The sequence below is a fragment of the Festucalex cinctus genome, chromosome 8 (genome assembly GCF_051991245.1).
Source record: "Festucalex cinctus isolate MCC-2025b chromosome 8, RoL_Fcin_1.0, whole genome shotgun sequence".
Taxonomy (NCBI): domain Eukaryota; kingdom Metazoa; phylum Chordata; class Actinopteri; order Syngnathiformes; family Syngnathidae; genus Festucalex; species Festucalex cinctus.
Window position 1 is genome coordinate 26,244,574 of NC_135418.1, and position 25,550 is coordinate 26,270,123.

Genomic DNA, 25,550 nt, shown 5'->3' on the forward strand with positions numbered 1-25,550 from the left:
TTGGCAAAACCTATACATAGCAGCGATGAGTGTCACTGTCCAGTAGGAATGCTAATAATCAGTCACGGCATGAAATCACGCAGGCGGTGCTTCGTGACAGATTTACCGTGAATCTAATGTTACTTTACACCTGTGGCTTTCATGTGAATAGTTTGATGTGGTACAAACAGGATGATGATGATGATGATGATCAAATTGAAGCTAAGTGTCAAGTGCGCTGACATTACGAGGCTTTAATCGCGTCCGTGTCGCAACGCTAAGCCTTGGAGCTCCTCACCTTGTTTATTTAAGGCCTCGACACGTGTCTCTCCGAATTAACACAATCCTGACTGGGGCGGGGGGGGGGGGGGGGGGGGGGGATTCATCTGAAACTGTCGTCCTGCTCATGTTACTGCCCCTCACTGGCTGAACGGTGGAACTGCAAGCTTTGTAGGGAAATTGACTACATGAATGAGCACTACTTACAGCGTAAACTAGGGCTGCTCGATTATTAACTCATTTGCTCCCAAAGACGTATAAATCCGTTCTATTTTAAATGTTTTGGTCCCAAAGATGTATTTATACATTTTTTATGTTTTTTTTGTTTGTTTGTTTTTTTATGATAGAGCACAGAGAAGGCTTTGGTGCAGCCTCTGAACTGCAGAGAATGGTTGAAGCAATGGTAATTATTACAAAAACGGCCAGCAGGTGGCAGCAGAGTATAAGAGAGCTACTGTTGCAACAAGCTCTTTTTGACAGTGTTTTCACCAGGAATGTGAGTTAATGATGAAACTTGGCTACATCCTAATGTTAACTGATACAAACACGTAAACAGAAATATACTTTTTTTTTTTTTCCTGATGAAAGAAGAGACTCCAATCTTTCTTTTGGGCTGTTCGATGTTTTGATAGCAATAGAATACAATATATTGTGCGGGCCTTGCAAAATCTGCCAAAATCCAGGAAATTAGCTGGAAGCGAATGGGACTGCTTCAAAATGACTCGGAGTGAATGCGTTAAGAAAATATTAATCACAGTTATATTGGTCATAATTGAAATCACGATTAGGACGATCATTTGTTTTTTCGTACAAAACAAGAAAATGTAAAAGATATTAAATAAAATTATTATATATAATTTTATAGTAGTAACCTCAACCCTAAGTAAGACATTTTGCTGAATATTTCCCTAAAAAAAAAAATTGTTTATCGATTCAACTGTATATCGAATCGATTCGAGAATTGAGTGCTGTAATATTGCGATATATTGCCAAATTGATTTTATTTATTTTTTTAACACCGCTAATATTTACAGTGCCTTACTACATGCTGACGATGTCCCTCCTCTTTTTGGTGACAGAACCTTCGGAAATCTCCTCACGCCAAGATGAAAAAGTCAAAGGTGACCGATGAATCTGCGGCCGGGCGGAAGGGTAAGTGCAGAATGAAGGATAACCTTCCCGAGACTGGATTTTATTTATTTATTTATTTATTTAAATGATGTGACCTTTTTTTTTTTTAAACCAGGTAAAAATGTTTGAGAAGTAATTATTTTACTTATTTACAAACATGACCTGGATCAGTCCCGGTTGTATGTTTGTGTAGCAGTAGTCCATTTTTTTTTTTCTACAGTGTTTCACAGGATCTGGTCATCTAAGGCAAAATGTGAAAAAAAATGTTTGACAGTCATCAAAGTTGAAGAGGGCTTTTCTAAAAACCTGCTGGTGCATTCTTTTTTTTGGGATCAAAGCAGTGTTTTTCCCACCATAATCTTGTTTTCTCCCCGAGATGAAGACAAACCCAAGAAGAGTCTTATTTTTGTGCTTTGGAACACGATCCGAAAACAACAAGTTGAAGAGCGGTGATTATTTTTCTTCTTTCATCGTTTGACGCCGACGTGCAAACAAAACAACAACGAATCTCCAAGAAATGAATGCTGTGAAGCTGTTCTCAAAATGCAAGGAATCTTCCAGAAAAAAAAAAAGAAAAAAATGATTTCATCTTTATCTGGCGCTCTTAATAAGGATGCTGAAAGCAAAAAACTCATCACGGCAGGAGAGAGCAATTCCGCAAAAAGACGAACGAATGTCGGTGAAAAATGGAATGAGGCCGAAATTGCTCATTACCCAAAGTAAGTCGTTTTCTCTCAAGCGCTGTCAAGAAATCATCCCGTGAGATCTTGAACATCGCATTCATCCAAAGCCATACCGCTCGCCTACTGACACCATCGTCATTATTTTGTGACTAACCATCGTACGTCTGACGTCTCTGATTATTAACGTTTCTGTGCCTCCCATTCTCGGCTCACGTGGAATATTGTGTTGTTTGTGCGCACAATCCTGCCATAGCCCCGCCCCGCCGTGGGGCGTGGCGCTCTTTTTTTGGGGGGGGGTTCATACTAAACTGTGCTGTTCCTTTTCCTGCGTGTTAAGTCGACGCTTCCGCGGGAGGTCACCCGGATGACAAAGGTATGCGGCGTGGAAGGTCGAATGAAATTCCACCAACAATTCACTCTGTGTAAGCGCGTGACTCTAAAATGTGTTTGGTCGCATGTACGACGTGGTCTTCAATCAGATTTGTTCCTTTGCAAATTAAGAAGGCTGCTGCTGCTGCTGCTGGGAACTGCTAGGGGGCGCTGTAGTTGACTGCCACATTTGCTTTATGGTGATTTGCTGTTTCTATTAACACATTTGCTCCCAAAAACGTATAAATACGTTCTATTTTACATATTACCATGCTCCCAAAGACGTATTTATACGTGTTTTTTTTTTTACTTTTTTACCTGTCACGACAATGCACTCATCCCAGTCAATATTTAAAATTCATGAATAAAAAGTAAGACTGCAACACATCTAACGACTTATGTGCAAGCTAGTTTGTGAATGTCATAAACTAGCATGGTCATGTCCAAATGTTAACAATAACACGCGTATTCATTTACAAATCTCAGTTGGGATTTGTTAAAAAGAATAACTTTTTTTATTTTAACTTTTGTTAAAATAAAACATGAGTAAGACAGTGTGTCGTTAAAGTAGATGATGACGCAGGAGAAAAACTGCACAAGCACTATTTCTCGACCCTGCCGTCGGCCTTACAAAGTGAATTGCTCATTATGTGATGGGAGGGCAAAGTGTAACAGTGCCGTCACCGAGCTGTAATGACATGTTGTGTACTTAGAATGTGAATTAACATATTTGTTTTGTCTTTTTCCAACAAGAGCAACATAATTTCTCCTACGAGAAGACGTGCGTCAGTAATCTCTTCTGCCAATCTTTTTTTTTTTTGAGCAAATAAATTGTTGGCTACTTTCTGTAACCTTCTTGCAGCCGGAAAGGTAATTACTGTTATTTTTAGCAGAGGGATCACTTCATCCCCCGGCACTGCTTCACAATTACACTCACAAATGTTTACTTCCATGTTCCCTACTCTTTAAATTATAGCTTTCTTTTTTCTTTCTCTTTTTTTGCACGCACTACTTGTGCAAATCAGACCTAGCATACATACAACAATTTGCCACACAACTCACAAAATAATTTGGCTTTGAAGAGAAATATAATCAATCGAAAATGCACTATAAACTTCAAGGGAAAGGTAATTTGACTTTGTCTAAACTTTATGCACAACTTGCAGCTCTCCAACAAAGAGCAGACTAGCAATTTTATTTTATTTATGTATTTATTTTGGTAGGACAATTCTACACCCTTCTGTGACTCTTCCAGTCTCTCTGTGGAAGCCTAATGATTATAATATCACAATTATAATAATGTTTACAATCGCTACTTTTAGTGCGGCAATTAAGCACAAACTATAAAATGTTATTTTTGTGTTAAAACTGATTTAGAATCAGCATACATTATTGTTGTCTGAAAATTTTGCACAGGAATGATTTTTAACTCATTTGCTCCCAATAACGTATAAATACTTTTTTTTTTAATGTAAGTGTCCCAAAGACGTATTTCTACGTTTTTTTGTGGGTTTTGTTTTGTTTTGTTTTTTTATGCTGGAGCATAGAGAAGGCTTTGATGCAGCCTCTCAACTGCAAAGAACAGTTGCAGAAATGGTAGTTATTACACAAACGGCCAGAAGGTGGCAGCAGATTTAATTTTTGGCCATATTGTCCAGCCCTAGGTTATAGTGAATTTAGGTTGATCCCGAAATTTCTCCTCAAAGCCCAGTGCCATTAACTCTTCATGCATGTCTCACTGTGAAAAATTTCTCCCCCACTGGATTAGGAATCAGGAAGAAGTCCAAAGTGCCGGGTGTCATGATAACTCAGTTTGAGGAGGAACTTCCTGAGGGAATGACAACCCCCGATTTTTCCCGCAAACCCATCGCAATTACAATTCAAGAAGGTAAACTTCCAACTCTTTCTCAATCAACAACGACATGGACGTGTTTACTAACGACGTGTATCACATCACAGGAAAAAGTACACTCTTTAAAGCCATCGTGGTGGGCAATCCGAAACCCACCGTCACATGGACCCGAGCGAAAGGAGAAATCGTTTTTCACCCGGACAAGTGCCGGCAAAATTACAGCGCGGCGTCACACGAGCATAGTCTTGAGGTACGCCGCCAATCAAAATGTATAACCGGTGCCAAAGCAAAAAAAAAAAAAAAAACATTTTCAATGATAATCCAAAAGTGCCTTTTCTGCAGTTTCCCAAGGTGGCCCCGGAGGATGCCGACACCTACAAGTGTTACGCAACAAACGATTACGGACGAGCCGTTTGCACCGCCGTCCTGAACGTTATTGAGGGTATTTAGGACATTATGACGGTGGATTATGAGAGCCTGTGCGACTATGATAACAATGAAATCTCTTTGTTATTTGTTCACAGTGGGATTCTCTAAAACCAAGGAACTTCAAAAGACATATGGAGACGGTAAGACGGGACGGCGCGCTTGTCACAAAAATGACAAATGTTTTTGCATCCTCTTGAGGACAAACACTGCAATGATAAGCTCATGTGGCAAACTTTTCAGGAAGACACATTACTGCTGTACGTCTTTCTTCGCTCTGAGGAAGTGATCGTTCTTACAAAATAAAATCTTTGGATGATTCAACACAGATTTCAACACATGATTTCATAGCAGTTAACATTTTAAAAATGTGCGGCTTGGTCACTTAACTCATTTGCTCCCAAAGACGTATAAATACGTTCTATTTTAAATGTTTTGGTCCCAAAGACGTATTTATAAATTTTTTATGCTTTTTTTGTTTGTTTGGGTTTTTTTTACGATAGAGCACAGAGAATGCTTTGATGCAGCCTCTGAACTGCAGAGAACGGTTGAAGCAATGGTAATTATTACAAAAACGAGTATAACAGATCTACCAGGTCCATGTTGCAACAAGCTCTTTTTGACAGTGTTTTCACCAGGAATGTGAGTTAATGATGAAACTTACCTACATTCTAATGTTCACTGATACAAAAACGTAAACAGAAACATACTTTTTTTTTCCTGATGAAAGAAGAGACTAATCTTTCTTTTGGTCTGTTACATGTTTTGATAGCAATAGAATACAATATTGTGCGGGCCTTGCAAGTTTTGTCAAAATCCAGGAAACTAGCTGGAAGCGAATGAGACTGCTTCAGTCAAACTGACTGGGAGTGAATGAGTTAATTAAAATGAGATCCACTGCGAGTCAGCTACAAAATATGACAACATACTGTGATTCTGATTTGCTATCGATATTATTGCTATTTGGATCAATCCACCCACTACTACTAACTCTTCATGCACTTCACACAAACTGTCAATGCTGTGGGGAGGCAAAAAAATAAATAAATCGCTGATGTTTGTGTACTTTTGAGACTGTGCTGTGGCGGCCATGACGCACTCTTCTTCCCTGATGCAGCTTTGATGTTGCAAGTGCTTGTGAGCAATGTCTGCCATCGTGTGGTTAACCCTGGTATTACATCACACAGTGGCTCAGCAAGAGTAAACTTTTATTTTTTATTTTTTCCAAAATGTAGCCATTGTCACTCCCAAGTGTGGACTTCGTTCGGGGTGTCACTTGCCCATGCCTGAATTAGGCAGTATTATAAGTTTAAAATGCAAATATGTCGTAAATTACAACCCCAAAATATGATTTCAAGCTCATTTTACATTGTCCTTAAAATAAAAAATAAAATGTTTTTACGTTTTAGACTATACCAAAGCATTGTCACGACTTTGTGGCATATTAGGTTTTCACAGGAAGCGCAAGTGAGGTTATTTTCACGAGTAGCTGAGGATCGGTTCCGCAGATGAGAAAAACAAACATCTGATTTCCCATCATATAATCGCTATTTACAAAGAAAGATGAACAGTGTGGATTATTTCAAAAGACAATCACAGCTGAGTGTTCTTTGTGGCTTTCCTGTCCTGTCCAGAGATACCAGACTTTCTTCGCAAAAAGCTTAAAAAGCGGTCAGTACCTTTTCGTCCATGTATGTTCAACACAACTCGTATTCAAGGGTTTGATTGGTGATTTCTTTGTCACAGCACCTCCCAGGTGGGAGCGCAAGACGAGAAGGCGATGACGCCGGAGGAGAAGGTCTGGGAACTCCTCATGAAAGCGGATAAGAAAGACTACGAGCGCATCTGTGCGGAATACGGCATCACCAACTTCCGTGGGATGTTGAAGAAATTGAAGCAGCTGAAGCAAGAGCAAGGCATCGACATCGCAGAGGTACCTCGGCTCTTCTTTGAGATGGATTGTAACTGTACAGTGCTAATCTGTTTCATTTTTCTACCCTTGTTGTGTTGGAATTGTTGTTCATGATTATTCTTCCGCCTTTTAGGGGGGCTTCATCAACTAAACTCAGCAATCTTTGTGTGCATCCTGTTGAAATTGTTTGTACGTTATGGGTTGCCAAGATCACACCCACTGGAGATTGTCCAATTCACTCAAGTGGGAATCTGGTATATTTGGCCGGATTTTATTAGGATTCATTTTAACCTGATTTGAGCCAAGGCACATTTTTTATACTAGAAAAAAAAAAAAAAAACTCTTGGCAAACCACCAAACAAAATGTGGCAAAAAGTATGATGATCTTGCCATTGTGTTCACAGAATGGACGAAGAAAAAATATATTTTTTGTCATGTACACGATACTTGACCTTCTGCATTTGACCCATCACAGTGAACACACACTGTTCATTGTGTGCACAGGATCAGACAGCTGCTCTAAGCAACCGGGGAATATTTTTGGCCTATCCGTGTGGGTGGTCTTGAACTAGGGTCCCCCGACAGTGGCAGGTGACGATCTTCACCACTTGGGCCCCGTGTGGCCCTCGGATGAATGAAAGGCAACAGTTGGATAGAGAAGCAATTGTGTACCTTCTGCCATCTAGTGGAAGACCATTTAATTGCTCTGTCTGTCACTATAAATACTTGGCATAGATAGAGGAATAAAGATACATCATTTACTATTAGTAAATAAATAATTCCTGTATTTTCCGCATTAAGGCGCACCTAAAAGCCTTCATTTTTTTCAAAAGCTGACCATGCGCCTTATAATCCAGTGCGCCTTATATATGGATCAATATTGAGCCGCAACAGGTCTCGCTGTCAAGACGCTATCGGTGACCCTGCACGATCGGTGACGCGCATGAGCAGAAGATCCCGCCATCTTGGATCGCTAGCTAATGCTAATACTTTACCTCAGAGAAAATAATAAAACAGCTGTTTATTCATTTTGGGAGTGAATGGAGTTGTCAGAAAGCTGGTTTATAATTTATTAACTCATTTACTGCCACTGACGTATATACATGTCACTGGAACGGGATTGACTTAACTCATTCACTGCCATTGACGGATATACACGTCAATGGCAGTGAATGGGTTAATAAAGTTTGACTGACTTATCTGACTTTTTTGTTGACATTCCCTTTAGCGCAGCACCATCTAATGGATGCATAACGTAACCCCAGCCTCTACTGTCGCGCCTTATATATGGAAAAAGTTTTAAAATGTCATTCATTGAAGGTGCGCCTTATAATGCGGAAAATACGGTACCCTCAGGCCATTTAAGTAAAATGGAATATTTTCCCAGTCACAGACGTTGGGAGTCACCAAACTAGAGACCCTTTTTTTGCCTTTGCTATGCGGACAGAGCGCGCCGTCAAATTTGCCGATCATTTCCGTGGGTTCATATCTGCTTGCAGTCTTAATTATTATTACAACTTGTTTTTCGTAATTATAGTTCGTTTCACACATCAATTCTCTGAAACACATCGAGGAAGACGATGACGACGAAGCAAATGACTTGGACTCGGAGCTCAAAGAACTGAATAGTAAAGTATTCCTTTATAAGGTGAGACGTCGGCATCCACAATGCTGCGATTGAATTCTTATGTTCTTAACACGAATGATTCTTCAAGACCTACAGAACTATGTTCTGTGACCATATAAGCGCCGAACCTACCAAAAGAATGAGTCTTCTTTCAACAAAACACGTTCTTTTTCAGTTCTTCAGTCATCAACAGAACTCGGGTTGATTTCACCTACAACAAGTTTCAGACCAAAAAGCAGAGAAAACGAGCTTTTTGTGGAAAGAAACATGTCGAGCAGAACGATGACTCTGACACTAGTAGCATTTATGGCTTTTGTGACACCTCAAACCATAAAAGTACCAACACGAGACTGAGAAAGGTCGCCGAGACCGACGTCGACTCACCGCATGGCTCGATCAGTGGATTTTTTTTTCACATGCTGTTCGCCATTCACACATTGAACTGCATCATCCTGTCTCAAGATTGCAACACAACACCTTTTTACTAACTACCGTGACACATATGGAGGACCAAAACTGACAAAAAATAAATAAATAAATAAATAAAATAAAAATGGATATAAAAGAATATAATTTAAATATTAAATACAAAAAAATCAATCAATAGATAAATAAAAGTAAAAATGAATGCAAAACCAAAAAAACGAAATTCAAAAAATCTAGGAATAAATATGTAAATAAATACAAAAATAAACATATGAATACAATTAAATATCAATCAATAAATAAAAATGCTTTGCTCGAATTTTTATGTATTTCTTGGTGCAAACCCTCTGTCAGGACGAAATGTCAAAATTAAAAATAAATACATGAATAATTAAATCCCGACCGTTGATGGGCAGATTGCCACAGCGGAGTTTTATTTATTTATTCGTTTACTTATTTTTAATTTTGGCAGTTTTGGTTCTCCATAGACACATATTCTGTTTATACCACACATATACAGATTATGTTCATTCATTATGTGTGAGGTGCCTCAACTTGTTGACATTTCTCTCCCTCGTAACAAGCCGGGAAAGCTGCGCAGGATCTTAAATCCAAAGTGATGCAACGTCACCATGTACTGGGATCTGTTAGTCATTAGAGTGATTAACAAAATTGAATTTCACAGACAAGCTGGGTGAGACCCTCGTCTACGCTGTACTTGACGAATATACAGCGTTCGTCGGATGCAGTAAATGGTCGGATTCCAGTTGATGAGTATAAACGTTCACAGAATGAATTCATAGAATTTCACACTGGATTTTGGTGTGTGTCTGTAACGTAACTGCAGGACGGCGAAATGGTCGCCTTCACGAAAGAAGAATGCGATGAAATGAAACATTCTCTGAAGCAAGTTGGCAAAAAACACGATGCCGGGCTCTACTCCATGGATGTGGAGGGTGCCGCTTTATTCACTGCCGACTTTAGAGGTACACATTCAGGATTGATATATATTTGAAAGCAGTTGGTCAGCTAATTCTACGGAATACGAGTAGAAGACTCCCCAGGCATGACTATTCTATTAAAGATCAATCTAATGTCACAGTAATGGAATATTTGGATTAGACGGGAGTTGATTCGCCCTCCCTGTGATAATATTAATACGCTTGTCTTTTCTTGTCGTTGACATAATTCATCAGCACCTGATGTGGACTTTGCTGTTAAAATCCAAGAGGTGAAGGCGGACGAGAGAGAGGACGCGCTGTTCATATGCGTCCTAACCGCGCCTCTGAATGAGATCAAGTGGTTCGGCAAGAACACGCCACTGTCAAATGGCGAAAAGTTTGAAATCGCCGTCTCGGAAGATAAGCTCATCCACAAGCTGATCGTGCGCGACTGCTTGCCATTGGATGCCGGCATCTACGCCGCCGTGGTGGGCATCAAATCCTGCAATGCCTGGCTTGTGGTCGAAGGTGAGGAATTGGCTGCTTGTGTATCATGTTTTTTGTTTTGTTTTTTGTTTTCAATCAAAAAAAAAAGATTCATGTGTTGTTTTCTAAAATAACACAAACAAGACAGATTTTTCTGTGCGAATATGAAAACCCGAGTTTGATTTTAATATACAAATGATAATGTTTACTAGGGTTGAGCGGTAATACGGTAATAAGGTATCCCGGGGTGTCTAAAAATACAAACGGTGTCACTTTAAATACCGCCATCTAAAAAAATATAATAATGATATAAATATATTTTTTTAGACTAAATGTAAATGTGTACTTGTTTTCAACTTAATATACAGGACTGTCTCAGAAAATTTGAATATTGTGGTAAAGTCCATTATTTTCTGTAATGCAATTAAATAAGCAAAAATGCCATACATTCTGGAATCATTACAAATCAACTGAAATATTGCAAGCCTTTTATTGTTTTAATATTGCTGATTATGGCATTTTTTTTTACTTGGTCTGAGAAAATATTCTAATATTTTTTAGATAAGATATTTGGCTGAAAATGCCATAATCAGCAATATTAAAACAATAAAAGGCTTGCAATATTTCAGTTGATTAGTAATGAATCCAGAATGTATGGCATTTTGCTTATTTAATTGCATTACAGAAAATAATGGACTTTACCACAATAATTCTAATTTTCTGAGACAGTCCTGTAACTATTTACTTACAAGTATTTTAAAAACTAATGGCAATAATTAGTCATGTGACAGTCATGTGATAGCCCATAAACTGGAACAACTAAAGACAAGCTCGCGAACAACTACATTGGTTGCAAAAAAAAAAAAAAAAAAAAAAAAAAGGCGCCGCTTCTGCAATTTGGCAGGATTTTGGCTTCAGGCCCGATTTAAAAAAACGAGTCGTTAGATGTCGACGCGGCAATATGCAAACAGTGCAGGGTGACGGTAATTGCGCGATGCCGACGCGGACCTACGTGAAGGAGCGAGCCGGAGCAGAAAGCGCTGCCTATTATCGAGAACCCGTCATTCAGGGAGACGATGACCAGCTGGACAGACTCAGCGACAGATCAGGAAATAAAAACACCACAGGCAGGCATGTACAATAACATAACGGGTCAACCAAACCTGTTTTGTTTTGTTTCCTCACTGTTCGTTCGTTGCCGCGACAGGTTGGGCTTTCACACGTCATGTGTCCCGGGCCACACGGTTCAGCCTTTAACTCTTTGACTGCCAAGAACGCTTAATCACGACTAATAAAATCATGATGTATGACGCCATAAACGTGAAATGACAACTACGTTTTTTTTTGTTGTTTTTTTTAAATCAATGGGCATTGCAACATCTAAGCGCAGCGCTGCCTGGTCAATGGGTTGTAGAATCGAAAACACTCACTAACTATGGCCACCAGATGGCAGCATTGTATCTCTTCAATGGGCTGCCCCAAATTACAATGAAACATGACGAAATCTGATGAAATAGAATCTTTTCAAGGATGACGTGAATGATAACGTTTTGATAACGTGTGGCAGTAAAAGCGTTAATAACAGTGACTGTCACTAATATATTTTTGGGTTTTGTGTCGTTTGTGTGGTAAAGTAAAGCTTAGAAAACAGAGAAAAAATCATTGCCATTGCAAACATGGAGCACCCAAATCACAAAAATGTAACGCCCAGAAAACTAAAGAGGAAAAATGTGACGATATTACCGTATACCTCGGTGTGATGAGGAGACGAGGTGAAACGGTGTCAAAATCTTAATACCGCCCAACCCAAGTGTTAAATGACAAATTCAAAAATGGATCCCCTCAACAAATAAATCAGGCGTAATCTATTACATTTTAATCCCCCAGCGGATAAAGAGGGTAGCAGCAAAGGAAAAAAAGTCGCTCGGAAAAACACCCTGGCCGGAGGGGCTGACGAAGAAGCCTTGCTGATGATCGCCAAGCAGCAGCAAGAAAAGTACGACAAAGAAATGGAGGAGAGGCTGGAGATTGCTAAAAAGGCTCAGTCGGAGCGCGATGCGGCAGACGAAGCCGCCCGGCTGGAGGCGCAGGAGGCTCGAAAGCGGACCGCCGAAGCCAAAGCGGAGGCCAAGGCTGCCGCGAAAGCTGCTGCCAAGGCAAAGAAGGCGGAAGCTGGCGCCGAAGAGCTCGCGAGGAGAGCGTCCGTCAAAGCCGCTGCCGAACCGCGGGCGGATGCTGCCGAGCTGAGCGAAGACGGTGAAGAAGTTGGGGAAAGTTCCTTATTTATGGAATCAGTTGAGGTAGATAAAGTAACAGGTGGAGAAGGTCCCCCTGTCCAAGATAGCGTTAAAGGTACAGTAAGTATGATGTTTGTAGTTCATTTTACACACGCAATTTAAAGATTAGGAAGAACCAATGTAATTGTATTTCATTTTATGGTTCTAGTTGCTTTCTTTCTCTCGCGTAATCGTGGTGCTCATATTGTAACCCTGTCTGCCTTTTCATGGATTTTCAGCTTTACTCCTAAAGACAATCCATGTCCAAATATACACTGTAATTTCCGGATTATAAGGCGCACCTGATTATAAGCCGCACCGAGTACATTTCTAAAGGAAGAAGCATTTTGTACATACATAAGCCGCATGTGCCCACATTGAAACATGAGATATTTACAAAAAAAAAAAAAGACGGTACACAGAAAGAGTTTTCAAAGGTTTAAGAATATATCTTAGCTTTTCTTTCCAAACAGTGCCTGTGACGCGGCAATAACACAGCAGCAATACGGTAGTAACTAACAGGGCTGGTTAAAAATAACATACCGGTACATACTTCTTGTAATTTCCATGTTCATGCTAATTTTATTCATGCACAAAGCGCAAAGTTACATTAAACTTGCCACTTCCTCGACAACACATATTCCACCTGTCTCACTCTTACCTTTTCTGCTCGAGTGCCCCTAGTGGCCGTTAGAAAAAAATGCATTAAATTAGCCGCAACATTGTATAAGTGTGTAACAAAAGTTGTGGCTTATCGTCCGGAAATTACGGTGTATATTTATATATATTTTTTTAATGGAGAAGAAAATATCAATCAACTGTGTCTTAAAATTGATTGATTTTTCCCCAACAAAAAAATAAGATCAAACAAAAACCAGAACTGACGCTGACTTGCTCAGTTACGGAGTGAAGGTAAGTATACTTTGTGATTCGTGAGTCAGAGTGCAAATTGATAACTGATATGAGAGCACACATTAACCAACAAATCACCTTCTGGAATAACGCTGGCATTGGTTATCGCCAATAGGAAATGATCATGTCGAGAGAAGCGCGCAGCCAAAAAGTGAAAAATCTGGGGGAAAAGACAAACATCCCAATGTGATCGCGACCCGAAATGCAAACGACGAAGACGCCGCTGTCGGTAAGAAACGGTTGAGGTTGCACACTGGAGATTATTTCCATGATCTCTAAATTCTTGGAGAATGATATTAAGTTAAATGTCACCTTGACAATTTATAGCTAAACAACGTAATGTGTCTGTCGAGTCGAATTTGAAGGCCTCTCATAATTTTAGAAGTTCGGTGCTTAAAGACGATCTTGTTAAAAAGTCAATCACTTGATTCTAACATTGATATGTTTTTCCTAAAACAGTTATGATAAAAACTCGTTTAAAAAATGGCCGTGATGCTGACTGTGCTCAGCGGTTGAAGGTATGCCATACGTCTCCATTTTTAACACCAATACAATAATATCATTTCTTCATCAAGCTATCATTTATGTTGATCATGGTGATGAAAAAAAAAAAAGCAAAACAAAAATGGGAGACTAAAGAAAAGCATCCCAAAGTGAAAATTGTGGTCGTTGAAGGCGTGGGAAGAAAATGTCTGTCGATAATTTCATTCAAAACCATTTGACAATAAAAATGCTAATTTAAATGTAGCACTGACAGTTTTTACTATAGGTAAACGCCGTTACCATATAAAGGCGAGAACAGGGGTGTCCAAACTTTTTCATTTGAGGGCCACATACAGAAAATCAGAAGAACGCAAGGGCCATATAATGTTATGAAGAGAATTATTTTTTATTTTTTTTATTTTATTTTTTTAAAGTCCTAAAAATTGTACAAATAATTTATTTGTGCTTTTGCATATTTAGAAATGCTACAGTATATAAACCAATTTATTTGTAATATGGCAGTAGGGTTATTGTAGTTTTGGAATTTTTTCATTTTAGTTTTTATTTTGTTTTGAGTTTTGTTTTGTTTTTTTAATTTAGTTAGTTTTAATTATTTTTCAGGGTGGTTCTGTTAGTTTTTTTTTAATTAGTTTTAGTCTAATAAATGCTTAGTTTTAATTTAGTTAGTTTTATTTTATTTATTTTTTAATGTGTAGTATTGTGCGCAATATTTAAAAAAACACCATGGGCGCGATGTCTTTATTTTGGTTTATATCAAAATAAATCTACTAAAAATCACATTTAAAATCATCCACAAAGTCTTATCCATTAAATTAATTACCAAAGACTAAAACGAAGGACATGTTTGCTATAATTAGAGTTAGTTTTATTTTAGTTAGTTTTGTAAACATAAAATGTAGGTTCAGTTAGTTTTCTTTTTTTTCAAAAGCATCTTCGTTTTTATTTTATTTCGTTAACGAAATTGTTTTTGGAATTTTATTTTTTTCGTTAGTTTTGGTTAATTAATATCACCTGTGTTTTTCGACACCTTCCCTTCTTACTTTGACCATCTCCAAACATTTTTGTTTTTATTTTATTTGAACTGAGTCAAATGCCATTTTTAGCATATGTTGCAGGCCACTAAAATATGGACAGCATATTAAGCAAGACATTGATTTTCTGGATAAAGCTGCCATTTATCATCACTAATAGGAAATGATCATGGTGAGGAAACTGCAGAGCAAAACAGTGAAAAGTCTGGGACGAAAGTAAACGATCCCAAAGAGAAAATTGTGGACATCAAAGACACTGATGTTGGTAAGAAATGTCTGGAGTTGCACACGGCAGGTTATTTCACTGTCAATATTATTATTATTATTTTTATATTAAAAACCATGATATCGAGGTGGCACTGTCAATTCAATGGAAAATCCTGTTTCGTCAAGTTAAAGGATCAGCACAAAAACTATATAAAGCCTCATATCACGTTTGTGAAGTCTTGAAAATGGTGACGTGTCACCTATTTGCATTGTTTTTTTTGTCTGTTCGCCTTTTGTGTGCCAAGAGTGAAGTGACGTTCAAGACATTGTCAATAGGGATGTAACGATAAGGGCAATATCGTGATATCGTGATATTAAAACTGCCACAATATCGTCGTCGTCATGTTCACAATATTTAAAAGGAACACATTTGTTAAGAAAGTCAGGTTGATTACCATTTGTGCAGTTCTAGCACCCTCTAGTGGCTATTTTATTAGTGCAGTTTAACTTTCATTAGGGATGTTTTGGCCTTCTATGTTTAAAATTATGCTAATTGTCAGATGAAGGGGAACCTAATTTGCTTGTAAAGCGATCAATGTGTGCTTGCATGAGCAAGTAAGTGCCTCAATATTTTAGGTGGGTTATATGCATTGCTGTTATGTACAAAAGCACAATATTGTGCTTTTTTTTGTTTTTTTTAGTATGAGCTCTTTTTTTTTTTTTTTTTTTTTAACAATCTTGTGATCTTTTTTAAATATCGCCAACCCCCCCACAATATCGTGATAATTATCGTATCGTGATGTTTGCATATCGTTACATCCCTAATTGTCAATGGAAATTTGCATTTAAGCATGTTGCTGTGTATACGTGTACGGAATGACCGTATTTCCTGAATTAGCAGCCATTTGTCAAGTAGCCAGGCAGTCGTCCACAAATGAAACAAAACATTCCAACAAGGAGAAAACCCGCAGGAACTGTAATCACGTTGTGTGAATTGCAGTAAACCTCACATTGTGTCATGAATCCATAAAAGACGCATCCCTACCATATAAGGTCATCTCAGCTATATTTGTGGAAATATGGTAGGCTATATTGAATTTTTTTTTTGATGGTACTTTTTCTATCAAATATGATCTGTTCTAACTAACACCTTGCACTGCCATTGCCTTGCGCCTGATTGTCAATGTTACAAGTGTTATGCTTTAATGCAATCAATTAGAAACTCCGGATTGATGGTTCTCACCTAAAAGCAAAACAAAAATAAAGACTGCGATCTAATTGGCACTGGGCCATGCAGGAAGGGATAAAGGAGACGAGAATGAGGAAGAGGAGGAAGAAGAGCCGGCATCCGGCAAGCGTGTCAGAGTGAGGGAAGGCCCGCTGATCGAGGAGACCATCATTGGTAAGACGGCGCGTGCTGCATTACCGTCGGCATGTGGAAGTACTTTGTATTTTAATGATGAAGTCATTTGTTGAAGAAAATGACTTTTAATGTGTTTGGAGACTTTTCATCTATCGTGCTCGTGCAAACTCTAATTGAATAAATGACCTTTTTCCCCAGTCATGTTTCTCGACAGGAGTGCATTTCACCTTTGAGTGCCTTGAGGATATGCTAATCAAATTGGATGCACTTGCGAGGGCGCCCCCATACAATTACGGCCCCTAACAGGCAAATGAATGAAAACCATATTGGGGCCTCGCGTGCGGCGCGCAATGCGTCTGCGCCTTAATTAGACCTGATGACGGGAGGTAATGTACTGTTGAATGTGTACGTCTTTTCACCTCCATCTCACACGTGCCGTGTTTGCAGACAAAGTGTGGACGCATTTGTGCTCCGTGTGCATTCATGTTAACAATCCTGCTTGCTTTCCGCATCATAATTGAGGACAATTAACTCAAATGAACACAACGGGCGCAACTGCTTGTGTTCTTTAGACGGAAGCTGTAAGCGCTTGTGTTGCAGAGATACCCTTTGATCGTTTCAAGATGGAGGACGACTCAGCTGCCCCTTGAAGTGTTTTTTGTTGTTTTTTTTGCACAGAGAAGACGCAATTGTACATTTCATGAATAGCAGCAAGACATTTAGAATCTTAAGGATGAAGACGAAAGCTAGACAATGACAAAGACACCCAACGCCCTCTTCACATACTTAAAACCTCAATTCTAGCATGTGTAGGACAAAATAGAAAGGAAATACTTTAATGACTCATGAGGTAAGTGTGCGTAAATGTGCATTAATCCCCCGCCCCATAGTTGGATTTGTCAACTGCAAATGAAACAACATGCTGAGGTCAGCAGCGCTCGCTCTGTTTCACAACTTACCGGCTGAATAATCCTCAGACCCGGGTGTGCACTTCCACGTCGGACTCTCCGACTGCAAAGCCATCATTGGGGAAGATGCGGAACTTGTGTGTAAACTCAGCAGCGAGGACTGTGAGGGTATCTGGTACAAAGATGGCCAAGAGGTAAAGTTTTAGAAAATAACGATTGTTTTGTTTTGTTTTGTTTTTTAAATCATTTTTTAAATTGGCCGAGTTTGTTTCCAGATCAAGTCGACAGAGGGTATGACCATTGTGAAAGAAGGAAGCTACCATAAGCTAAAACTTCACAAAGTCCCAGAGGAATTTGCAGGAAAGTACAAGTTTGAAGCAGATGGCCGGAAGACGGAGGCATCGGTTGTTGTTGAAGGTAAGTAAAACAAAGTAAGCAATGTTCTGACTTAATGTGTACCGTATTTTCCGCACTATAAGGCACACCGTATTCTAAGGCGCACCTTCAATGAATGACATATTTTAAAACTTTTTTTCATATATAAGGCGCTGCAGTAGAGGCTGGGGTTACGTTATGCATCCATTAGATGGTGCTGCGCTAAAGGGAATGTCAACAAAACAGTCAGATAGGTCAGTCAAACTTGATTAACAGATTACAAACCAGCTTTCTGACAACTCCATTCACTCCCAAAATGGATAAACAGCTGTTTTATTATTTTCTCTGAGGTAAAGTATTAGTATTAGCTAGCGATCCAAGATGGCGGGATCTTCTGCGCATGCGCGTCACCGATCGTGCAGGGTCACCGATAGCGTCTTGACAGCGAGACCAGTTGCGGCTCAATATTGATCCATATATAAGGCGCACTGGATTAAAAGGCGCAAGGGCAGCTTTTGAAAAAATTGAAGGCTTTTAGGTGCACCTTATAGTGCTGAAAATACGGTAGTTACCAAAAAAAAAAAAAAAAAGTGCCTAAAACCAGTTGGGTCGAAAATAATCCAAATTGTGTCATGAAATGACCCACCCAACTGTTGAATTATTTGAACCAAATTAAATTAATGACCGACAAAGCAGTCAATTTTTCGGAGTTGTTTTGTGGGTTAATTGAATAACCCAATTGCGTTGGGTCAAAAAAAAAAAAAAAAACTGACCCACTCGTAGTTATCTAACTTAAAAATTTCAATAACAAAAAGATTTACTTAACCTCAAAAGTCGAGTTACATTAATAACCACAAGGCAACCCAATTGTGTGGGTATTCATTTGACCCAGCTTTTTGGTTCATGGAATGAACCAGTTGAACCGGGTCAAAAATGAACTGACCAAACTTTTAGTTATTTAAGACAAAACGTTGTGTCAAATTAAATTAATAACTCACAAATCAACCTTTTTGTGTGTGTTGTTATTTCATTTGACCCAACATTTTGGTTAAATTGAATAACCCCAAAAGTTGCGTCGGTCCCTTTTTTTTTTTACACAATCTGTTTTTATAGTGTGTCAACTATTATTTATTTATTTGTTTATTTTTAGATCCGCCAAGATTTGACCCAGAGGAACTAAAAACCTTTATCACTCCTGTCGCGGTGAAAAAGGGGCACAAAGCAACCTTCAAGTTATCCTATATGGGGCGAGAGCCGATAAAAGTTCAGTGGTTCCTTGAGGGGGAAGAGCTTTCGGACGAGGCCAACATCAAGCTGGAGACGTCGGACGGCTACACACGTCTGCTTCTGATCAAGTTGCAGCGCAAGGACAGTGGTGAAGTCAAGCTGAAGCTCAAAAATGAGTTTGGTATCGCGGAGGCATTAACTGAACTGATTGTACTCGGTATGTATTGAACTCAAGTACATATCGTGGAGCCTCCAAAGTCCAACACAATCCAAGCTCCAAACTGTACGACTTTTTAGGGCATTCGACTTTGGAGGTTCCACCGTATTTTCAAACAGTTCTCAATTGAAATCTTCCAATTAATATCTCGAACGCTCCTCGACAGATAAGCCCACTCCCCCTATGGGACCTGTGGAGATAGTGGAAGCGTCCTCCTCTGCAATCGAGATCAAGTGGCGACCGCCGAAGGACAGCGGCGGCTGCCAGATAGGCAACTATATCCTCGAGCGGCAACAGATCGGCCGCAACACCTGGAAGAGGATTGGGCCCATCGGTCCGCTGGCCAAATATCGGGACTCCGACGTAGACCACGGTCGCAGGTACTGCTACCGCATCAGAGTGGAGACTGAAATGGGCACCAGCGAGCTCATGGAAACGGAGGACATTCAAGCCGGGACAAAAGGTATACAAATGCCATTGCGGATGTATTGAATTAATATTCACTAATGCATATTAACTCATTTGCTCCCAATAACGTATTAATACGTTTTTTTTAATATGTTTTAAGTGTCCCAAAGACGTATTTATACGTTTTTTATGCTAGAGCATACAGAAGGCTTTGATGAAGCCTCTCAACTGCAAAGAACGGTTGCAGAAATGGTAGTTATTACACAAACGGCCAGCAGGTGGCAGCAGAGCAAAGGAGAGCTCAATTTCTTACAATTTTAAATAGATTTGTGAAAACTGGTTAAACTTAGCTCTCTTCTAATGCTAATTGCTGCAAAACGGAAACAGATAGAAACATACTTTTTCTTCCTGATGAAAGAAGAGACTTTAATCTTTCTTTTGATAGGTTCCATGCTTTTATAACAATAGAACACAATATTCTGTGGGCCTTGCGAAATCAGTCAAAATACAGTAAAACAGTCCGGGAGCAAACGGGATTGCAAAATGTGAAAATGGCTGGGAGTGAATGAGTTAATCAATTATTTTAAATATGAGACTCCACACAAGAAAGAAAAAATATCTCCCGTCAGATGGGAAATTCGCCCCACCTTGAAAGTTTATTTTAGACAAAACGCTATGCTAATCGTTAGATTATGTGGTAACTGAATCTCGGTTGTTGTGCTGGAATAACTTTGATAAATGTTATACAAACCAACAACACATTTTTTTCATACGTTTGTGTCTGAAGTGTACGGGGAGGGTAATTTAAGACTTACTTCCAAACTACACAAGTCGGCATAGTAACCTGTACGAGCCACTATCAGCAGAATTTTACTTTTTCCCCGACTCTTGTGTTGCCTTCTGTTTCAAAACTAAAATCATCTGTATTTCTAACAAAGAAGTTGATTGGTTGTGCACACACACACAAACAGCATATCCTGGACCTCCATCAACACCAAGGATTGTCAGTGCCTTCAAGGACTGCATCAACCTCGCCTGGTCTCCTCCTGCCAACACGGGTGGCACCAATATTCTCGGATACAACCTTGAAAAGCGCAAAAAGGGAAGCAACCTCTGGGGTCAAGTCAACCCGCCAGAAGAGATGATCAGAGGTTACATTTTATGTCCTTGGGCAATATAAATTTTTGATGAGGCTTTTTTTTAATTGTTGTTTTACACCCGCACAGCTAAAGCGTTTGCCGTTAAAGACGTGGTCGAGGGAATAGAATACGAATTTCGTGTGGCGGCTATAAACAACTCTGGAGCAGGTGAATTCAGCACACCTTCGGAGTTTGTCTTTGCCCGAGACCCCAAAAGTAAGTGGTAACTTGGAAATTTAAAAGGCAGGTATGTTGCTAAGCTAATCCTGAAAAGGGTTTTACTGATTAGGAAATGTGCTTTGCAGAGCCTCCTGGAAAAGTCAGCGATTTGAAGGTGACAGACTCCAGCTACACGACTCTGTGCCTGTCTTGGATCAAACCCAAGGATATTAAAGGGGTCCAGAATGAAGCCAAGGGATACTTTGTGGAGATCCGTCCCGCAGAGAACACAGAGTGGACTCGTTGCAATTCCAACTTAGTAACCACAAATTTCTACACAGTGAAAAACTTGAAGTCGATGGGCATGTACTGGGTGAGAGTGGTCGCTACCAACGATGGAGGAGAGGGTGAACCACAGGATTTGGATAACTACATCCTTGCTATGCCGCCTCCTGGTGATTAATGATCCCCCCCCCCCCCCCCTTTCTTTGCTGCACTGGTTTAAATCTAAAATAAGTGCTTGCTTCAATGAACACCATCTTTCTAAAATCCAAACAATTTGGGCTTTTCTTTACCTAGTGAGACCACGTTTCTCCGACACCAAAATCAAGAGTTTTATGGTGGTGCAAGCCGGAAATTCAGCACGGATTACAATGAACTTTGAGGTAATTGTCGTAACTCATTCACTGCCATTGACGGAAAAATACGTCAAATGATGCATTTTTGCTGGGCTGGCAGTGAATGTGTTAAGAAATGGAATTTAGACAGGATAAAAAAAAAAAAAGCAGAAATGACTCATTCTTCATTATCTTTTTATGGCCCCTGCAGGCCTCCCCTTGGCCCGAGGTGACATGGCTGAAAGATGACGTGCCGGCCACTAAAAAGGTGACGATTAGCAATGCGGAAGGCACATCACAGCTTTTGATTCCTTCCGCCGAGCGCTCGGACTCCGGTGTCTACACCATTGTCGTCAAGAACATTGTCGGACAAGAAACCTTCAGTATTGAAATAAGAGTCACAGGTGAGTGTTAGAAGGTTCCTTGGTTTATGCGTAGTGCAGTTCCTACAACACCGGGGTAACCCGAATTTGATTATGGTTTGTACGCAATTATGACTTCACAATTGCACATTAATGTAGTTATGGGACAGCCCATCGTACGTCCAACTTTGAGATTACGTATCACTGCTGTAGGAACGGAACTCTGTCGAAAACTGAGGACAACCTGTGCAGTTAAAGACCTAAAAGTATGTTTTCACACTTGACCAGATTGTGAGTTAAAAATGGATTTTTATGAGATATATGACTAACCTTCTGCGATTGGCTGGCGACCAGTCCAGGGTGCACCCCGCCTACTGCCCATAGCCAGCTGGTATAGGCTCCAGCACCCCCCGCGGCACTAGTGAGGAGCAAGCGGTTCAGAAAATGGATGGATGGATGAATGACTATTTTTTTTTTGCTAGAAATTACACAAGATAAGACAATGTGTCATCATGTATTTTGATCTTAAAAACTATATAAGCCATTTTTAAGGAAATTAAATCTTACACCATTTTTAAAACAACCACGTGGTAACTTTGAGCATAATGCAGCATGATATTAAGATCTACATTTAGAATATTGTATGTGACCCGTACTGCAGGTCCTCTGTTTTAGGGATGTAACGATATCCAAACATCACGATACGATATTATCACGAAATGAAGGTCACGATACGATAATTATCACGATTATTGTGGGAGCCTTGGCGATTTTAGAAAAGATCACAATATTGTAAAAAAGAGCTCGTACAAAAAAAAAAAAAAAAAGCACAATATTGTACATAACAGCAATGCATATAAACCACCTACAATATCTAATAACAATATTGAGGCACTTATTTGGTAATGCAAGCACACATTGATGGCTTCACAAGCAAATTAGGTCCCCTTCATCTGACAATAAGCATAGATTTTAAACATAAAAGGCCAAAACATCCCTAATGAAAATTAAATTGCACTAATAAAATAAACACTAGAGGGTGCTAGAACTGCACAAATGGAAATCAACCTGACTTTTTTTTAACAGATGTGTTCCTTTGAAATATTGTGAACATGACGACGACGATATTGTGGCAGTTTTAATATCGCGATATCATATTGCCCTTATCGTGACATCCCTGCTCTTGTTTATGAGGGAGTTCCATTCCTGCGGCAATGAGGTAACCTAAATTTGCACAAGAATGCATTGTCTTGTGTAAGTCTTCAAAAATACAGAGTACTGAAAGACATTTGTAGGCCATAAATTTTAAACTAATTTAAAAAAAAAGCCTTACCTTTACTCATGAGGCTTTCACACCGGCAAAGACACAAATGAGCGCATAATTCGTACCCATGAAACACCGTAGGCCTAAAGTGAAGTAAACCCAGGAAGCCACGTGCTCAACTATTAACAGTAAAAACATTCTGATTTCTTCTTTTTTTTTTTTTTCTTTTTTTTTTTTAACTCTAGATGAGCCAAAGCCGGCAGGCCCAGTGGAAATGGAAGAAAATGTGCCGGGCACGGTGACCATTTCGTGGGAGCCTTCTCCAGACGAGAAACGTGACGACAGGTTGCATTACATGGTGATGAAGCGAGATTCCAGCAAGCGAACATGGAACACCGTCGCCGACCACATCTTCAACAATAAGTTCACAGCCTGCAACATAATGCCGGGTAGAGAGTACAGGTTCCGTGTCTACGCCAAGAACGACATGGGCTCCTCCAAACCCTCCGAATCACCAAAGTGGCTCATACCAGTCAAGAAAGGTACGTACACTAGCAGATTTTATTTCCGATAACATTTGAGATAACTCGCATCTACTTTTCTCCAGAGAAGTTCATCGTGATCAGGCCGGTATCCAAAACCTGCGATTTCCAGTGCCCCCCGAAATTCCTGGTCCCGCTGAAAATGCACACCCCTCCCCAAGGATACGAATGCTACATGAGCTGTGCTTTAAAGGGGGACCCGGCGCCTCATGTCACGTGGCTTCGCGACAACGTTAGCCTGAATACCAACACCAACTACTACATCTCCAACACCTGCGGAGTCTGCTCTCTGCTCATACTGAGGGTCGGGTCCAAGGACACCGGAGAGTACAAGGTGGTCGCGGAAAGCCCCATCGGGAGAGCAGAGTGCTCCACAAAGTTGACAGTTAGGGGTAAGTCTTTACTAAGTAGATGTCTGCATGGGATTTGCTTGCATCGGGGAAAAAAAAATCTAAATAAATCTCGTTTTGTTTTTTTTTCCCCAGAATAAAAAAAAACGAAGATGCAGGACCAGTGACCAGAAAAGAAATCTAAGCTGTCACTTGCATGAAATCATTTGTTCTTTGACACACCCTTGAGAATGTTCTGTCATTACAAACACTTGATCACCAAATAATGGCTTCATATTTATTTCATTTAACACCAGAAAACAAAATATATATTGATGGTTTTACCAACTAAAATTGCTTTATGAATACAGTATAGACTTTTTTTTTTTTTTAAAGTAACATTTCAGTATACACATTTGTAGGTATGCATGCTTAACTCTTTTACTGCCACACGTTACCAAAAAAAAAAAAAAACTTTTAATATGACAAAGTCATCCTTGAAAACGTTCTATTTCATCAGATTTCATCAGATTTCCTCATGCTTCATTGTAATTTCATCCACCGGCAGCCCATTGAAGAGATACAATGCTGCCATCTGCTGGCCATACATAGTGTTTTTGATTCCACAACTCGTTGTCCAGGCAGCCGCGCTGCACTTCGACGGTGAAGTGCCCATTGATTAAAAAAAAAAAAAAAACGTAGTTGACATCATTTAACGTTTATGGCAGCATACATCGTGATTTTACTAATTGTTATTAAACGTTTTGGGCGGTCAAAGAGTTAACAGCAAAGAACACAATAAATACATGCATTTCAATCAAAGCTGACTGTATTGATTAACTCCCAAAACAGGACAATGTTTTTGAGTTTAATGTAAATAAAATTTTTGAATCATAATAAAGTGCCTACTTTATTTATTTATTTATTTAATTATTTAAACTAGGGATGGGCGAGTACCGATACCAGGTATCGGTATCGGGCCGATAACGGCCTTTTTTCAAGTACTCGAGTACTCGTGACGCAGACGAGTACAAGCGACCGATGGCAGACAGATGGGAAGACGTTAAGTGAGTCCTCCTTGCCTGTAACTGGCGCTAGCTTGCAGTAGTTTGTCACCAAAACTTCACCGGTTTGGAAATACTTCAAAATTGTGAATCTTAAACTAAAAGAGCATTTTTGTGTTTTATTTTGAGCGTTAATACTATTGAAGAGTGACTGTGCTGTTTTGTTTTGTTTTTTGTCAAAATTAAAGGAAATATATTTGTTTAAAAATATCTTCTAGTGATTTTTTTTTTTATTTGTCAAAATGTACTACTGGTATCAGCAGTTGGTATCGGTATCTGTGAGTACTGAGGGTCTGAGTATCGGTATCGGTCTGAAAAAAAGTGGTATCAAACATCCCTAATTTAAACCAGCACCATTGGTAGCATTCCAGGAGCATCGCCAAATTATAATTAAGTATGTCCACAAATAGCGGCCCTCCCTTATTGCAAATGCCGTGCCGCCATTTATTAACCGGTTGAGTCATCCAACATGGACATCAAAGATTTAAGAGCTGAACCTATTTCAACTCCAAAACAGCACGATCGGTGCACAAAT

At 39.5% G+C, this 25,550-nt stretch overlaps 3 protein-coding genes across 15 annotated transcripts in view; 1 reads left to right on the plus strand and 2 right to left on the minus strand.

The window, feature by feature from the left end:
* LOC144024572 (synaptotagmin-2-like) overlaps nt 1-25,550 on the minus strand; it is a 400,108-nt gene that overhangs the window by 303,916 nt on the left and 70,642 nt on the right. The window lies entirely within an intron of this gene.
* The window catches only part of LOC144023447 (uncharacterized), a 250,689-nt gene that overhangs the window by 185,586 nt on the left and 39,553 nt on the right, over nt 1-25,550 (minus strand). For 5 of the 9 annotated variants that reach the window (XR_013284551.1, XM_077528920.1, XM_077528919.1 and 2 more), the window contains one exon: nt 17,364-17,484. The exons of 2 other annotated variants lie outside the window; for them this stretch is intronic. Coding sequence is in view for 5 of the 7 variants with exons in the window: in XM_077528920.1 (XP_077385046.1) it covers nt 17,364-17,430 (67 nt within the window). In the remaining 2 variants the exon portion in view is untranslated. Of the gene's footprint in view, nt 1-17,363; nt 17,485-22,146; nt 22,235-25,550 lie in introns of all 9 variants that reach the window. 2 more of the 9 variants (XR_013284550.1, XM_077528918.1) reach the window with 1 other exon arrangement.
* Nucleotides 1,708-24,774, plus strand: igfn1.1 (immunoglobulin like and fibronectin type III domain containing 1, tandem duplicate 1). 3 transcript variants are annotated; one of them, XM_077528913.1, is made up of 27 exons: nt 2,430-2,494; nt 2,574-2,641; nt 4,210-4,329; nt 4,401-4,543; nt 4,636-4,735; nt 4,818-4,862; nt 6,354-6,390; nt 6,466-6,652; nt 8,169-8,279; nt 9,532-9,670; nt 9,881-10,153; nt 11,999-12,463; nt 13,415-13,528; nt 14,995-15,099; nt 16,339-16,443; nt 17,382-17,506; nt 17,588-17,729; nt 18,838-19,131; nt 19,298-19,594; nt 20,511-20,690; nt 20,766-20,894; nt 20,984-21,292; nt 21,417-21,502; nt 21,666-21,858; nt 23,326-23,622; nt 23,688-24,014; nt 24,108-24,774. In XM_077528913.1, exons 3-27 carry the CDS (start codon nt 4,242-4,244, stop codon nt 24,110-24,112), a joined length of 4,296 nt encoding a protein of 1,431 aa, XP_077385039.1. In that variant the 5' UTR covers nt 2,430-2,494; nt 2,574-2,641; nt 4,210-4,241; the 3' UTR covers nt 24,113-24,774. The 3 variants fall into 3 exon arrangements, with proteins under 3 accessions (XP_077385037.1, XP_077385038.1, XP_077385039.1); XM_077528911.1 differs by lacking the exons at nt 2,430-2,494; nt 2,574-2,641 and adding an exon at nt 1,708-2,108; XM_077528912.1 differs by lacking the exons at nt 2,430-2,494; nt 2,574-2,641; nt 8,169-8,279 and adding an exon at nt 1,708-2,108.

Bases quoted from the DNA above. Each gene is read 5' to 3' on its own strand.
- igfn1.1 (XM_077528911.1), top strand. From the start codon at position 2,003: ATGCTGAAAGCAAAAAACTCATCACGGCAGGAGAGAGCAATTCCGCAA. The intron at 6,653-8,168 runs GTACCTCGGCTC...TCGTAATTATAG, and splicing joins AAGGCATCGACATCGCAGAG to TTCGTTTCACACATCAATTC. The intron at 20,895-20,983 runs GTAAGTGGTAAC...TGTGCTTTGCAG, and splicing joins CTTTGCCCGAGACCCCAAAA to AGCCTCCTGGAAAAGTCAGC.